General features: G+C 32.4%; 2 protein-coding genes across 2 annotated transcripts in view; both read left to right on the top strand.

The window, feature by feature from the left end:
* Positions 1 to 4,319, top strand: part of LOC145601433 (ATP-dependent DNA helicase homolog RECG1, chloroplastic/mitochondrial-like) — a 32,952-nt gene extending 28,633 nt beyond the window's left edge. The window contains exons 15-16 of the mRNA XM_081657452.1: positions 3,016 to 3,588; positions 3,941 to 4,319. Of these exons, the coding sequence (XP_081513578.1) occupies positions 3,016 to 3,588; positions 3,941 to 4,033 (666 nt within the window). The 3' untranslated portion in view covers positions 4,034 to 4,319. The remainder of the gene's footprint in view (positions 1 to 3,015; positions 3,589 to 3,940) is intronic.
* Positions 4,320 to 12,352: 8,033 nt separating this feature from the next.
* On the top strand, positions 12,353 to 12,784 carry LOC145600508 (uncharacterized). The gene has a single exon (XM_081656392.1). It carries the CDS (start codon positions 12,353 to 12,355, stop codon positions 12,782 to 12,784), a length of 432 nt encoding a protein of 143 aa, XP_081512518.1.
* The last annotated feature ends 2,745 nt before the right edge of the window (positions 12,785 to 15,529 follow it).

Raw genomic sequence — 15,529 nt, 5'->3', positions numbered from 1 at the left:
GGTGGGGTTTGAGGTGTGAATTTGATGTTGTTGTTGCTTTAGTAGGTGGGGCCGTGAGGAGGTGGTGGTTAGGTGGTAGTGTGGTTGTTGTATGAGGTGGTGGATATGGAGGAGGCAATAGTCAACTAGTCATGGTGGCTGCCATTGAAAAGGGTGGGAGGTGAGAGATTGAAAAAAAAAATGTAACCTAATAAACAGGTAATAGGTAAACGGGATTGTTTTGAGCAGATGGGGTATAAAGGAAAACAACGGAGTAAACTGTAATAGAGCTTCGTTCAGTTCGGTGTCATGGTGAATTTCGGGGTCATGGTAAAGGTGAGCTTTCGGCGAGTTCTAGGTGGGGTTTGAGGTGTGAATTTGATGTTGTTGTTGCTTTAGTAGGTGGGGCCGTGAGGAGGTGGTGGTTAGGTGGTAGTGTGGTTGTTGTATGAGGTGGTGGATATGGAGGAGGCAATAGTCAACTAGTCATGGTGGCTGCCATTGAAAAGGGTGGGAGGTGAGAGATTGAAAAAAAAAATGTAACCTAATAAACAGGTAATAGGTAAACGGGATTGTTTAGAGCAGATGAGGTATAAAGGTGGGATTATTCCCAGATTATTCAAAGGTGGGATTATTTTGAGCAGAAGTGTTAAAAGTGGGATTATTCTTTTTTCATTTTTCCTTAAAAGTCAGGATTGAGAATAATAGTGATATGGTGAATCTTCTTGAAATTCACAACAACAAAAAAATATCGTCTAGGAAAATTGCTGTATAATTTAGACTTTGCTAGAATCTTTAATTGGGGCTTCCCTACACGCTATAGGGGAGATACAAAGGAATTATATATGAAAGGTTTGATGTTTTTGTAGTTGGAATTGTTTTTACTGTATTACCCATGGAATATAGGTTTAATTTCTAGATGACACGTAGGATAAAATTTTAAGCACGCCAAAGGGTAAAGGGATTGGGTCAAAATTATTTTATTTATTTTTGGGTTGTTGTGAGAACATCTCGTCTTCCTTTTGCATTGTCTTTTTTGAGATTCGTCAATGTTACTCCTTTTGTCCCTAATAAATTATCACCCTAAGCTTTGCACTGTGTCATATGTGATTGTCTTATCTCATACCACCTCCATTTTTTTAGTTTACACGTTTTGACTTTAGTATTATTCACACACTTCCCTTTGACCTTGTTTTGTGATTTATACGTAATGAAAAATATAGTCATGTGGGATCTTGTTAGATTCGTCACTATATATATTTTTAAAATATCAACTTTTTATAATGTTAATAGTTGAATTGGTGCAATGGCAAACATGGCTAAAGAAATGTGTCAACTAAAAAGGGAAAAAATATGTTTTAATAGAAAAGTAGATGTATGTGAGACGGTAGATGAATCATTTAATTGAATGAGAGATGATGTGGAATCTTAACTTTGGATAGTGGGAATAGGGCATTCATAATGGCTGGGTTCATGCCATAAAAGGAAGTGCGTCAATCAAATTAGAATAGAAGTAAATTAAAAATAAAAAAAATAAAAAATGGAAAAAAAATAAATAAATAAAAAAAAAAAAAAAAAAAAACAGAACAGAAAATAAAAAAAAAACAAAACAAAACAAAAAAAAAAGGTATGACGATTTAATTGGAATAGAGAGTAATAACAAAAATGGTTTCGAGTGATAGTTTATAGTTCGAAATTACTAAGGTGAATAGATGGAACAAATCTAATTAATTACTCTTGGTGGATAAATGTAGATTTCTTGAATTTCTGGATCAAGATGCACTCAAAGTCTTGTGTTAAGTTTAGCCTAACCAGTTAATTCTCAAAAATCACAATTTTATCAACAACTTTTGAATACTGTTAAGTAAAAAAATCAGCTAACAATAATTATTTACAAAAAGGTGTATTGTATCCTAATGATTTACGAAACTCCATTACCAACTCTTTAGATCACCAACCAATAGTAGAATACTAGAATTAGGAAACCAAGTTAGGTAAGAAACATCTAATAACTTGTGGCATGGATTGCAGCCTAGGGCACCAAGTTTACACACTACTAAGATAAACTTACACCTTAACACCCAAGCGAACCTCTCATAAGCTGACTTATTGCCCAATCCAGATTACTACTTGCATCCAAGTCCAACAAGTTGGACTTCAGCCCTTTATTAAAATCCCAAATGACTAAACTAACCTTGGAAGCCCTAATGCCCTTATAATACTATAATGAAAACCCATATTGTAATACCCACTTCAGACATGAAGCAAAATTACATTGATCATAAGAAAGCAATTTAAAAATAATGGTATTCACATCTTAGAAGCATACTGATATTGTATAGGATGTGGAAACACTACTTTATCTAAGATTGGATTGTGAATCTATCAGTATTCTTGATAAATCATAAAGCCAGAATGTTGAGGGCCCTTGAGGCACTGATTTTTCTCAAGAGTAACTGAGTCTGCAATTCTGCACATTAATGTAGATTGGTGTGATATTCTTTTGAGTAGATTACTTGTGGTTGTCAGGAATACATCAGAAGTTGTGTATGCCTTTATTTTATTTTTTTTATTTCTTGGAAATTTTGACATGGTACTCTTTTGTTGATTTTATTTGTCTGTCAGTTTTGTTGAAATTTACTTGCAATTTTTTTACTTGTGACAAGTGTTACGCAGTCACTTATTGTTAACATCTACATTCTTCCTTCCCCCTTTATTGTTCTTCCTAACCTATCATGGTAATAACCCCTTTTTACCAAGGAAGCCAAACCCCTATTTTTATTATGTTCTCCTAGTCATCTTTTAAAATTCACTCTGAAATAACTCCTATTGTGTGACAGAGTAGCATTTATATAATCAGTTGCTATGCCAGTAGGCTTTCCTCTGATAAGAGGCACATGTATGGGTTAGAAATGTTAAATGGCAAGATCAACTGTAAACCTGTAACCTTTTTTTTTTTTTATTCTAACCCAAGCTGGATGTAAAAGCTTCACATTGGAGATGATTTATACTTTTCTTTGTTTTTACTGCAAGTAGATGATGCACCATGAACTGGAAGGAGGAGGGAAAGTTTATGTTGTATACCCAATCATTGAGCAGTCTGAGAACCTTCCGCAACTTCGAGCTGCTTCAGGAGATTTTGACACTATATGTTCCCAATTCCCTAATTATAGCTGTGGGTTACTGCATGGAAGAATGAAATGTGATGAAAAGGATAAAGCATTAAGATGTTTCAGAGATGGAGATACACAGATTCTACTTTCTACTCAAGTTATAGAGACAGGGATTGATGTGCCAGATGCATCCATGATGATCGTCATGAATGCTGAAAGATTTGGAATGGCACAGTTGCACCAACTTCGAGGTCGAGTTGGACGTGGTGCTAGGAAATCCACGTGTGTACTTGTTGCATCAGCTGCAAGTAGTTTGAGTCGCTTGAAGGTGTTGGAGCAGTCGGCAGATGGATTTCACCTGGCAAAAGTTGACCTTTTTCTACGTGGACCTGGGGACTTGCTTGGAAAGAAGCAGTCAGGACATCTTCCTGATTTTCCGATTACTAGACTGGAAATTGATGGATCTATAATTCAGGACGCTCATGTTGCTGCTCTGGTAGATATTTCTCATCATTTTCTCTCTTTAATTTCTGACTTATTTTATGTTGATTGCATCCATGTTTCCTTATCTGATCTCCTCTCAGTCTTATTACTACTTATATTTTAGATTCTGCACGTCTTAAACAGATATTAAGCTGCCAGCACTAACCTTTGTTTATAACAAACATTTGTGATGTGTGTAAATTTTTTCGTGACTTTAATATTAATACAAAGATGACACATACTACTACGACAATTTATATCTACTTCCTCTGCATAATATATGCAAATAGACTGATTTTTTCTCCTGCTCAGTTACGTTAGCTTGATTGCAGTATTTAACACAGTTTCCTATTTCCATTGTGCAGAAAATATTAAGCGCCTCTCATAATCTGGAGCAATACCCTGAGCTTAAAGCTGAGCTTAGTATCAGACAACCCCTTTCTATCCTAGGTGATTAAGGTGCATATAACTTAGTTTGTATTATGTATATGATATCTTCGAAAGATTAAACAAATCTAACGCTGTATCTTTCAGGTAGATCATTTTTTGCTCCTTCAGATTTAGGTTGAATGGAGTTTTTTTTTTTTTTTTTTTTTTCCTCGTTAGTTGTTTTACATACAAACACCACCTAGGTATGATGATGCTGAAGGGTTCATCTATATCGCAACTGACTCACATGTATATACTCAGACCTTTGTACCTGTTGCATAGCAATTTTTATTCAAGCTAACAAGTAGAATGTGACGAAATATTAGATCTTAATCTAGTTTATATGTGTAGTGTTTGCTTCATCAATAACTTGGATATCTAATTTAGTTTCTTTGTTTCTCTTTTTAAAAACCACCCAATTATAAATGCTTACTAGCTTAATTTAAAGGAAGATTAGCCAGTGAAAAGCTGATGAAAACAACCCAATATGTAGCGAGTAGAGTAACTACCGTATCTATTTAGGCTTTGTTTTGTAGATGATCAAGTTAGTTATTAAAGTATTGAATGGTAATCAAGACCTAGATCAGCATTTGCTATATTGGCTCTCTTTCCACCAACAAATTAGGCTTGCTTTCAAATTTTGATATATACTGCGTATATTAGTAAAAAGTTTTTACTAACTTCTTTTATTTTTCCTTCGTACTTAATGTTCATGTGGTCAAAGTAAATATGCATTCCCTCTATTATCAATCAAATAATTATTGTACATACTAGTGTCTAGTATGGTTGGTCCTCAAGGGAATTAATAAAACAAAACGCAATGGAAAGTACAAAACATTAAATGATGTATTTGAGTAAAACAAAAATAGATTAATATTTAATTATGCCATGTCATTAATCCTTTGCAAAAAAAAAAAGGACCAATAACATGCTCCTATTGGAAAATTAAAAACCAATCATATTCATCTAAATTTAGCACAAGGATTGATGAAGGAGGAGTGAGAAAATAAGAGTGAGCATTAATTACAAAACAGAAAAATAAGGATGATTCGGAATATTTGGAAAAAAAATACTTACTAAAAAAGGAAAGGAGAATGTAATTTTTGAATACCCAAAAAGGAAAGCAAGAATGCAAAAAAGGGACAGATGGAGAAAGTATTGTAAAAACTATCCAAATAAGGAAATAGAACAAATATTTAAAAACGGACGCAAATGGAAAGTGGAGCAAGTATTTTAAAACGAAGGGAGTATGATTTTATTACTTTATGTAGAACTATCAATAAGGTCGGATCACAGATCATTTCGGGTCGAGTCACTTCAGGTCACGGGTCAAAAAATGTTCACACAAATCACACTAGACAAAGTTTCAGGTTCGAGTCAACTGAACATGCTTAGAATTTTTTTTTTTTTTGATTTCCTTATTTTTGGCTAATTTTTAAAAATTTCTAATATTTCAAAGTTACTTTGCTGTTTTTTAAAAAAATTTGTTAAATTAAGCATTTTCACCAATATTATTATTAGTCATTATATGCCTATTGCATAATTTAAATTGTCACAAAATCACAAAAATTCCTAACGAATTATGTATCAATGATAAAATTTTAAAACTTGGTATATAGATAAAAGTTTATGTTATAAATTTATTAAACAACCCGTGCGTGGCACGGGACACCAAACTAGTTTAATATTAATAACAATCTATTCATTAAGACGATTCTTATAATCACCACAAGATTATATATATATATATTTTTTATGTATGTATAAATATCTATCATTGTCAAAATAGATTAGGTGAATAACACAAGTTAAAAATTAAAATGTATCACTTAAAAAATAAGGAGAGTATCATGTTACATTAAATGAAAAATTTTAAGATCGTTTGGTATCATTGGGGGTTTTCAGTTATTTGGTTTTTTGTTTTTCGAAAACTTGTGATAGCATTAAAGAACTCAAAAATTAATCAAACTTATTCGAATGAGCATGATTTTGAAAATTGACAACAAAATTGTTGCTACCACTATTAGTGAACCAATGCAGCACAGGCCTTCCCACCCGATTTCACTTTTGAAGGAGGGGTGGATGAAATACGATCCCGTAACCTAGCCTCTATGTCACACTGGTTCTAATACCATATTAGTGGACCATCTCAACCAAAAACTTAAACTGATGATTGAGGCCCATGAATATGTTTTATACTCCATCAACCACTTTTTTTTATTAGTTTTCGATAAACAAAAGGCAAAAAAAGTAAACAAAAGAGCCAAAACCCTTCACTAACTCTTTCTCCATCAATTAAATTTTTATTCTTAATTTCCCGTTATTAAAGCCTATACAATCTCACTATTTTTGCATTATAAGACTACAAGGACAATTTTCCTTAAAAATACTAAATGTAAACTAATTTCTTATATTATTATATACCGTACAGCTGTCAAAAGCTGACCGACCCGAAATATCGACCGAACCCGATTATTAACCGACCCATCTGAACCCGAAAAAAAAAGGTGACTCGAACCGTACCTAATCTGACCCGAACGGAAACCAACCCTAGATCTGAGTTAACCCGAGTATTGGAGACCCGAACTGGAACATGAACCGATCTGAAGATGACCCGACCTGAATACAACCCATAAATTATTGACCTAAACTGAAATTGATACAAACCCGTTTTAACTCGTCAAAACCTGAATTTAACCCGACCTGAATTCAACCCAGCCTTTTCCTAACCCGAACCGAATTTAACCCACACTAATCCGACTCGAAATTCAACCTGATCTGTTACAAACCCTACACGAATCAACACGACTTGTTATTGACCCCAGCAGTAATCAACTCGACGTATTATTTTATACATCTTTATTATTGTAGATATCGACTAGCTAAATAAAGATATATGCTATATACAATGTAATCTACTTGTAAAGTCATAACTTCATAACGTTAAAACTACTCTATGTTAATATTGAAAGTATTTTGTCTTTAATTGAACCGAACCCGCAAATTATTGACTTGAACCGGACCAGACTTAGCTTGAACCCAAGAATGACCCAACTTGGAAATGACCCGACCTGAATATAACCCGCATATTATTGACTTGAAATGAACCTGACTTAAACCTGAGAATGAGCAGACCAGATTATAACTTGCAAATTATTGACCTTAACCAAACCCGAATATGACTCTACCCGTATTAACCCGTGAAGACCTGAATTAAATCCGACCTATTATTCACCCGATGCGAATGTAACCCAACATGTTATTAACTTGACCTAAACCCGACATAAGCCCAATAAGATGTATGACCTGACGTGACCAGACTCAAGCTTGACCTAACCCGAACCCAGCCCGCATAGGTTATGACATTAACCCAAACTGACCCGACTCGAGTTGACCTGACCCACACTTACCTGACCCAAATCGGGACCGTTTTCCTGAATTGACAGCTATATATATACGTCTGTTTAAAAAAAAAAAAATTCTCACAATACTGCTTGCGTAGGCTCAACCAAAATTTAGTATTTGTTAGTATAAAACCGCTAACAAGACATCGCTAATGGTATAAAAGGTTCCATATATAGAACCGCTAATATTAATAGAGGTTCTACACATAGAACCTCTAATACCATTAGAGGTTCTAAATTAAAGCTACCTAATTTACATGGGATTTTACTTCTGCCAAATTATATAGAACCGCTACGGTATTAGAGGTTCTATATTAGCTAATGGCAAACCTTTAATGGCATAGAACCTCTATTACCATTTGCGGTTGTATATATAGAATCGAATTGCTAATACCATTAAAGATTATATATTAGATAGAACGGCCAAAAATGTTAGCGGCATTATATATTGGCAAACATCGAACCTTGGAACCTATTTCGCGTTGACGACATTGTAAAAAGAAAAAATATAATAAAATGAAAAATAAGAGATTTAGTTAGTCACAGAAGGGTAAATACGGAAAAAAAATCACTAGATTGAGATAAGAAAAAAAAATTATCGTATAAAATCGAATTAATATATCGGTATGCTCTATTTCCTTTACTCACGACTTCACGAGTCCTTTATGACGATTCTTGGTAGTCGGACCCCTATTATTTTGGGACTTAGGCTTTATTATTGTTATAAGAAGTTGATTCGCTTCTTATTTTCAAATATGTAGCTAGCGAATTTTCGTTTGTTTGATTTGAATTTTTTTTTTTTTTTTTTGGTATTTATGAGCTAAAATTTGTTATATATTTAGATAAAATTCCTAATATTAAAAGATAACATTTAATATTTAATTAATTTAAACTTAAAAATCTGATTCGCCAATTTTGCTTACGTGGCATTTGAATTATTTAATTCTAAAAAAAAAATAATCTCTTATTTAATTGGCTACTACTAAGATTTATAATCCTACATGACGCGATGAGAAAATTAGATCCTACGTGGCTCTCTAAAAACTCGGGAAAAAACTCCCTTTTAAATGTATATATTAGATTTGTAATTAAAGTTATAGCAGTCAAACAAATGGAGTATAACAATATTGCTTAACATTATAATTACTATAGACCCTAATCTATGCATATATGCACTTTTTAAAAAATTTTTGGGAAATTCTCTTTGGTAACACCGAAGTATTTGATTTTCTTAGTGGTAAACAGTTAAAAAACTTATTATCATTGGTAACATCCAATTATTGTACTTGAGTTACTTATAACATTAATGATTAATTTTTAACTATAGTTAGAGGTTTTGGGTTATATTTTAAGTTTTATAAATAGATAAATAATTTTAAAAAAAAAATTTCTTCTCCCTCACACCCCTGCCACCAGTCACACTCCTCCCCTGCCGGCACCAAACACCCCCACCCCGGCAAGCGACGCTCCCACCTGCGATGCCCAGCCTCCCTCCTCACCTCATTCCTCCTTGCCAACGCCCAACCCCTTCCCCGTCGTACGCCCAGTCTCCGGTTGTCCCGCCGAACACCCTTCCCCGTCATCTCTCCTTTCTCGCACCTCACCACCATAGAAAATTACAAAAAAAAAATTAAGATTGCGAATTTCAGGTAATCGAAACCCTAATTTCTCACAATTGAACAAGATATTATGTAAATTACAGGTAATTGGAATTACTTTGAACCCTAATTCCGCTTTGAGTAGTGACGCTTAGCGTAGTCGTGGCGAAGGAAGGCGAGTTTTGGCTTTCTTTCTTGTGATGCGAGGTTTAAGCGGCGGTGGTGGAGGAATGGCGAAGGATGGTGGCGATTTGGTGGTTGGAGTAGTGACGCTGCCATTTTTGGTTGCTGTTGGTGGGGGAGAGTGGAGATGAAGCAATTAGCCATGAAAGACGTGAATGAAATTGATATTTAGCCTTGAAGAAGATGGGGCAAATGGGAGGGGTTTGCACGCGGGTGTGGGGGGCTGCGCCGCTGTCCGGGGGTGGAGGATGGGCGTTGGTGGCGCCAACAGGGGTGGGGGTGACACTGGTTAGGGAGGGGAAGGGGAAGGGGAAGGGGTGACTGTATTTTTTAAAATTATATTATCACTAAAATAATATAAATTAATTGTTAAAAAAATACAAAAACTAACCATGGTTAAAGATTTTAATTAAAATTGTAATCATCTTTGGTACACAATAATACAAGTTTACCAACGATAAAAAGTTTTTTATCTTTTTACCACTGAGAAAATCAAATACTTCGGTGTTACCAAAGAGAATTTCCCATTTTTTATCCGGAATATTTTTCATATTATTATATTTCGTTAGGTATAAAAATGATCAAATATTATTAAAACAGGGTTATTATTCCTACCCATGGGTTGTAATACATAATTTTAAAATACTTAGGCCCGTTCTTTAGAGCTGCTCTGCTCTATTTTGCTCTGCTGAAATCTGCTCTGCTTTGCTCTGCTCTGCTCTGCTCTGCTTAAAATTAATACTTAATATTAAATTATTATAATAATAATAAATAATATTTAATAATAATAATAAATAAATAATATTTAATAATAATAAATAATTAATATTTAATAATAATAAAAATAATTGATATTTAATAATAATAATAATTGATATATAATAATAATAATAATTAATTTTTAGTAATAATAATAATAATAATTAATATTTAATAATAATAATAAATAATTAATATTTAATAATAATAATTAATATTTAATAATAATAATAATAATTAATATTTAATAGTAATAATGATAATAATAATTAACATTTAATAATAATAATAAATAATTAATATTTAATAATAATTAATATTTAATAATAATAATATATAATATTTAATAATAATAATATTATTAAAAATTAAAAATTAATAATAATATTATAATAATTAATATTTAATAATAATAGTAATTATAATAATGATAATAATAATACTTATAACTAATAATATCAATTATAATAATAATAATAATAATAATAATAATAATATCTGCTCGGCTCGGCTCGGCTCTACTCTGCTCTGCTCTGCTGAAATCTGTTCTGCTTTGCTATGCTCTGCTGAAATCAGCTCTGCTCTGCCCAGAAGCTCAAAAGAACAGGGCCTTATTTAGCTAACAAATAGAAAAATGATACTCATTCATCATTGAGTTTTTTAATCATTCATACGGTCAAAGATGTAGTTTTAATATACTCATGGTTTAAAGACTTTAAACAACTCTTTAGTTTGTTGTATTCCATGTTCAATTTTAATATATATGCAAAATAAGAAACGTATATAAATAAATACGAAGTATGTTATAGTTGTATTTTGTCAATGTTAGTTTATATAAAAAGAATTTTTTTTTAAAAAAAAAAAATTTAATATAGTGAAAATTGTTGTGCATGGCACCTGACTTAGCATTTTTTTTCCTCTCCAACTAATAATTAGTAACTATATCTTAACTAACTATATTTTGTTGTTCCAGGTGTGAAATTGGTGGTTCGCACTGGATCGGGCGGAATCCAGCTGGGTAACCTGCACATGTTGCAAACGTTAATGCCCTCGGGGGTGGCTCGAGACACCCCCTCTGAAGCATAAGTCAGTAAGTGTTTAGAGAGAAAAAGTGTACTTAGATAGAGAGTGTGTAATAAACTTTATGTGTTTAACCTCCTTCCATTGTACGTGGTCCTCTATTTATAAATGTACAATCTCCTATTAGCTAGAGTTATACTGGTCAGCCTATAAGCCGATTCTAACGAGCTGGTGAGCCCCTACATGTTCTTTCTCGAGGGTAACCGCGCACCCCTTAAGTAAGGCCAGTAGCGTGGTGAACTGGTGATAGCTCATCTGGAGCTATTCCATAAAACTAGCCTCTCAAGGGATAGTATAAGGTCACTCATACCAGCTCTTGACTGATCGATGCGCCTCTCTTGAGTGGAGTCAGTTGTAAGGATATAGCTCAACCAGAGCTATCACATTTAACTAGCCCTTCAATAGGTGGTATGAGGTCACTCTTGCCAACTCTTTTGAGTGTGTAACCTCACCGGTAATTACTCAACAAGTCATCTGATTGAGATTCCCTCCATACATTTGTATTATAAATTTGACCCTACCATCTCTATCCTATATTTTTCCTAAAACTTTATACAAGCTAAGGCCTACTATTGCGATTATTACGAAGCGAAAAGAGTAACACAAAATACCAAGTAATCCATCCCTTCATTGTTTTATGTTCAACTCATTTATGGTAAACATTTAGTTGAAGAAAAATATTGGAAAAAAAATGTGAGTATAAATATAAAATAAAGTGGGATAAAATAAGGAAAAAAATGTAATAAAGTTTGGATGAAAAGATAAAAGACGTAAAGAAATGATACGTAAAAACGTTTAAGTAAGAAATAATTAGAACAAATTAAAAAAACGAAATAAATGAAAAAGTGAATGAAACGAAAATGAAAAAGTGACCATTTTTATATAAAATAAGAGAAATTATGAGAATTTTGTTTAATAAAATGCTAATGAGACAATCTTTTATGAACATCCCAACAAGAAAAATTGGTAATCTTAAAGAACAAAGGTACTACATAATTATGAGGTAATGTCTATTAATTCTTATTTATACCTCATATGGTACTCAAAACAAACAATGATAGAGTCCTATTGCCGGTGAGGAAGCAACCTCATGACAATGCTGAATGATTCTTGGGTTGTTAAAAATACTTATATTAACCAACAATTAGTGCATGTAGACAAAAAGGTATGACCTAGACATTCAATTCTTCTTCTTACATAGTCATTGACCCTTCTTTTAAAGTCATTGTCTTCAAGATTAATCCAAACCAAACCCCACCTCATTACACACATACATAATATTTTCTTCACTCATCTTTCCTCACTCTTTGTTTCCTTCCTAATCATGGCCACTAATACCATTCACTTCTTATTAACATTCTCTTTGGTAGCCCTATACTTACCGTCTCAGGTGTTTGTCACGGCGGAGGATACATGCCCTTACCCATGTAACCCGCCGCCGATTGCCGGGACGGCGCCACCAACCCCAACCACACAAACACCACCAACATACACCCTCCCACCCCCATCAGGGAATCTACCAAACTACCCTCCTCCATATGGGAATTACCCAAATTACCCTCCTAGTGGTAGTGATGGTGGTGGTAGCATGACCATGCCTCCACCTCCTGATGCTATACTCCCTTACTTTCCGTACTATTATAGGAACGGTGCACACCGACCGTCCGATCAATACTCAGCATCATCTGCGGTTCCAAGATCAACGGTTCAGATTCTTCTAGCCTTAATTGTTGTTTTTGTTTTTACTTTTGTTTAATCCCCTGTTTTTATGTTTAGTGGATAGGTATTAGATAATATCTTCACTATTTTACTCTTTTTGCTGTTATATGATAAGATCATATAAAGTTTGCTCATATGATTGTTATGAAAATTAGGTGTTCCTATTTTGTACTGTATTGGTTTCGTCTTTCATTTTTTATTTCAATTACTTTTGTATACACCCGGTTTTCAGTAATTTACTATACATCGAGTTTATTTTTGTCAAATTTAATATCACTTTTGTCAAATTTAGTATCACTTTTGTCAAATTTATTAATGAAGCATAAATAACTCTTATATATGTCAGAGTAACTTTTATGCGTTTTAATGTAACTTTTGTGCCTTTTATTGTCACTTTATAACGGATGTTCAGTAATTTACTGAACATCCGTTTTATTTAAAAGTTTGTGTTTTTATTTTTAGTTTTGCTCTGTTCTGTTTTATTTTAGACATAGAAAGTAGGTATGCATCATATATATATATATATATATATATATATATATATATATATATATATATATATATATATATATATATATATATATATATATAGTTCCTCCGTTCTATTAATATTTAATATTGCAACAAGGAAAAAATTACGCATCCCAAAGAACATTTTATATATATATATATATATATATATATATATATATATATATATATATATATAGTTCCTCCGTTCTATTAATATTTAATATTGCAACAAGGAAAAAATTACGCATCCCAAAGAACATTTTATATGCTAAATATCTATAATTGTGTAAGAGTAAAAATTATAAAAAGTTGATATCGTGAAAGTATTTTATAAGACGAATCCAACAAGATCCCACATGACTATATTGTGCTTCACGTATAAATCATATTATATGGTCAAACAAGAGTAATGAATAGTGCAAAAAGTCCATTGTTGCAATATTAATAGAACGGAGGAAGTATATATTTTATTATATTTTTTTCCGTAGAATATTCATGAAATTTGGTAATGCTAGAGTTTTGCTCAATTGTACAACTGAAGTGTTCATTTAAAATTTGTGCGTCATCTCTCTTCTTGTGTATAAACAAATATGGAGTATACTGTATACCTAAAGTCCTAAAGGTGTGCATGTCGCAACAAGGTTGTAGGATCCAATTATACTCGGAGCGCCAAGCACTTTCAAATGAGAATTTCTTAATCATTTCCCCTATTTAAGAGAATCTCGTTTGCTAACCTGGATTGAATTGACAAATGTGTACTTTTGAGTTCCAACCTACTCCTTATCAACAACAACCAAAAAAAAAAAAAAAAAAAAAAAAAAAAAGAAAACAACATATATAGGAGCCTCTATTACATACATAAGTTACTTGTTACTACGTACTTTGCATAAATTAAGTGTAAAATGTGCATGGAAAATTCAAATTATATACATACAAGCTTAAAAATTGGAACCAAATTTTTATTTAGAATTTAGTTTATACTTTAAGTTATTATTAGGGATGGCAATTTAATCCGAGTTCGATTCGAATCCGATCCGATTTGAAGAAAAAAAAAAATCCGATCTGAATTCATTTAAAATTAGTCCAAATCCGATAAAATAGATCTGAATCCGAATAGGAGGCGCATCGGACTTAGACCCTGCGCAAAGTCCGACGGAGTCCGTTTTAGAGAGCCACGTAAGATTTAATTTTCTTAGCGCGCCATGTACGATTATAAATTTTAGTTGTAGCCAATTAAATAAGAGATTATTAATTTCTTTTAGAATTAATTAATTCTAATGTCACAAAATTGGCGATTGATAGTTTTAAGTTTAAATTAATTAAATATAAAATACTATATTTTGATATTAGGAATTTTATCTATATATGTAACAAATTTTAGCATATTAATACAAAAAAAAAATTATTTTACAAAATTCAAACAAACCGTCCATCGCACGGGCTTCATCTAGTGCTTATTATAAGGTAGTCAAGGTTTGATCACAGGACCAATAAGATAAAATATTTGGGAAATTCCCATTGGTACCACTCTGGTTTTGACTTTTCCCATTGATTTTGTCTTTTCCTATGGTTTTGTCTTTTCCTATTGGTACCATTCAAGATAGTTTATTTAGTTTCATTAGTTATTATTGTTACTTTATAAAAAAAAAAAAAGAGTTTAAGATTTTATAGCTTAAATAATATTTTTGGTTATTCAAAGTAAAACCCGATGCATCACCGTGGCTATACACTAGTTTTACCTATAAAACACCTATAATGTATAAGATTAATCATATTAATTTTCAAAGCATGAATCCATTAAAAATTACACATTAAAATACAATCAAACTCATTACTAATTAAACGACTATATTACCAAATGCCACTAAGCACATTAATAATTCACCAAACTCCATCAATGTTTTCAAAATTCACCAAATGACACAGTTTTATTTTTAAAAAATCCATTGAGTGCCATTAATGACTAATGGTCGTCAACTCTGTTAGTCGTTAGGGTTTAATCATGACACATGTCATGATATGATTTATTTATTTTAATCATTTATTTTAATTAATAAAAATAATATTTTTTTTCTTGATTTGCGTGACGAAAAATTGTTCGGATAATGTTCTAGGGGTTATTTGATCATTTATCGACTAAAATTAAGCTCAGAATTGGGAAAAAAATAACATAATGCCCCATTTTGTGCGTTGAAAAATATCTCGATTAGCGAGTCATTATTTTTTAACCATGGAAATTAATCGGGTAAGGTTTGGATAGGGATGGCAT

Source organism: Chenopodium album, chromosome 21, assembly GCF_948465745.1.
Source record: "Chenopodium album chromosome 21, dcCheAlbu1.1, whole genome shotgun sequence".
Taxonomy (NCBI): Eukaryota; Viridiplantae; Streptophyta; class Magnoliopsida; order Caryophyllales; family Amaranthaceae; genus Chenopodium; species Chenopodium album.
This window is presented reverse-complemented; position numbering and strand designations above follow the sequence as displayed.

Excerpts from the sequence above, each read along its gene's own strand:
- LOC145600508 (XM_081656392.1), top strand. The coding sequence starts at position 12,353 with ATGGCCACTAATACCATTCACTTCTTATTAACATTCTCTTTGGTAGCC.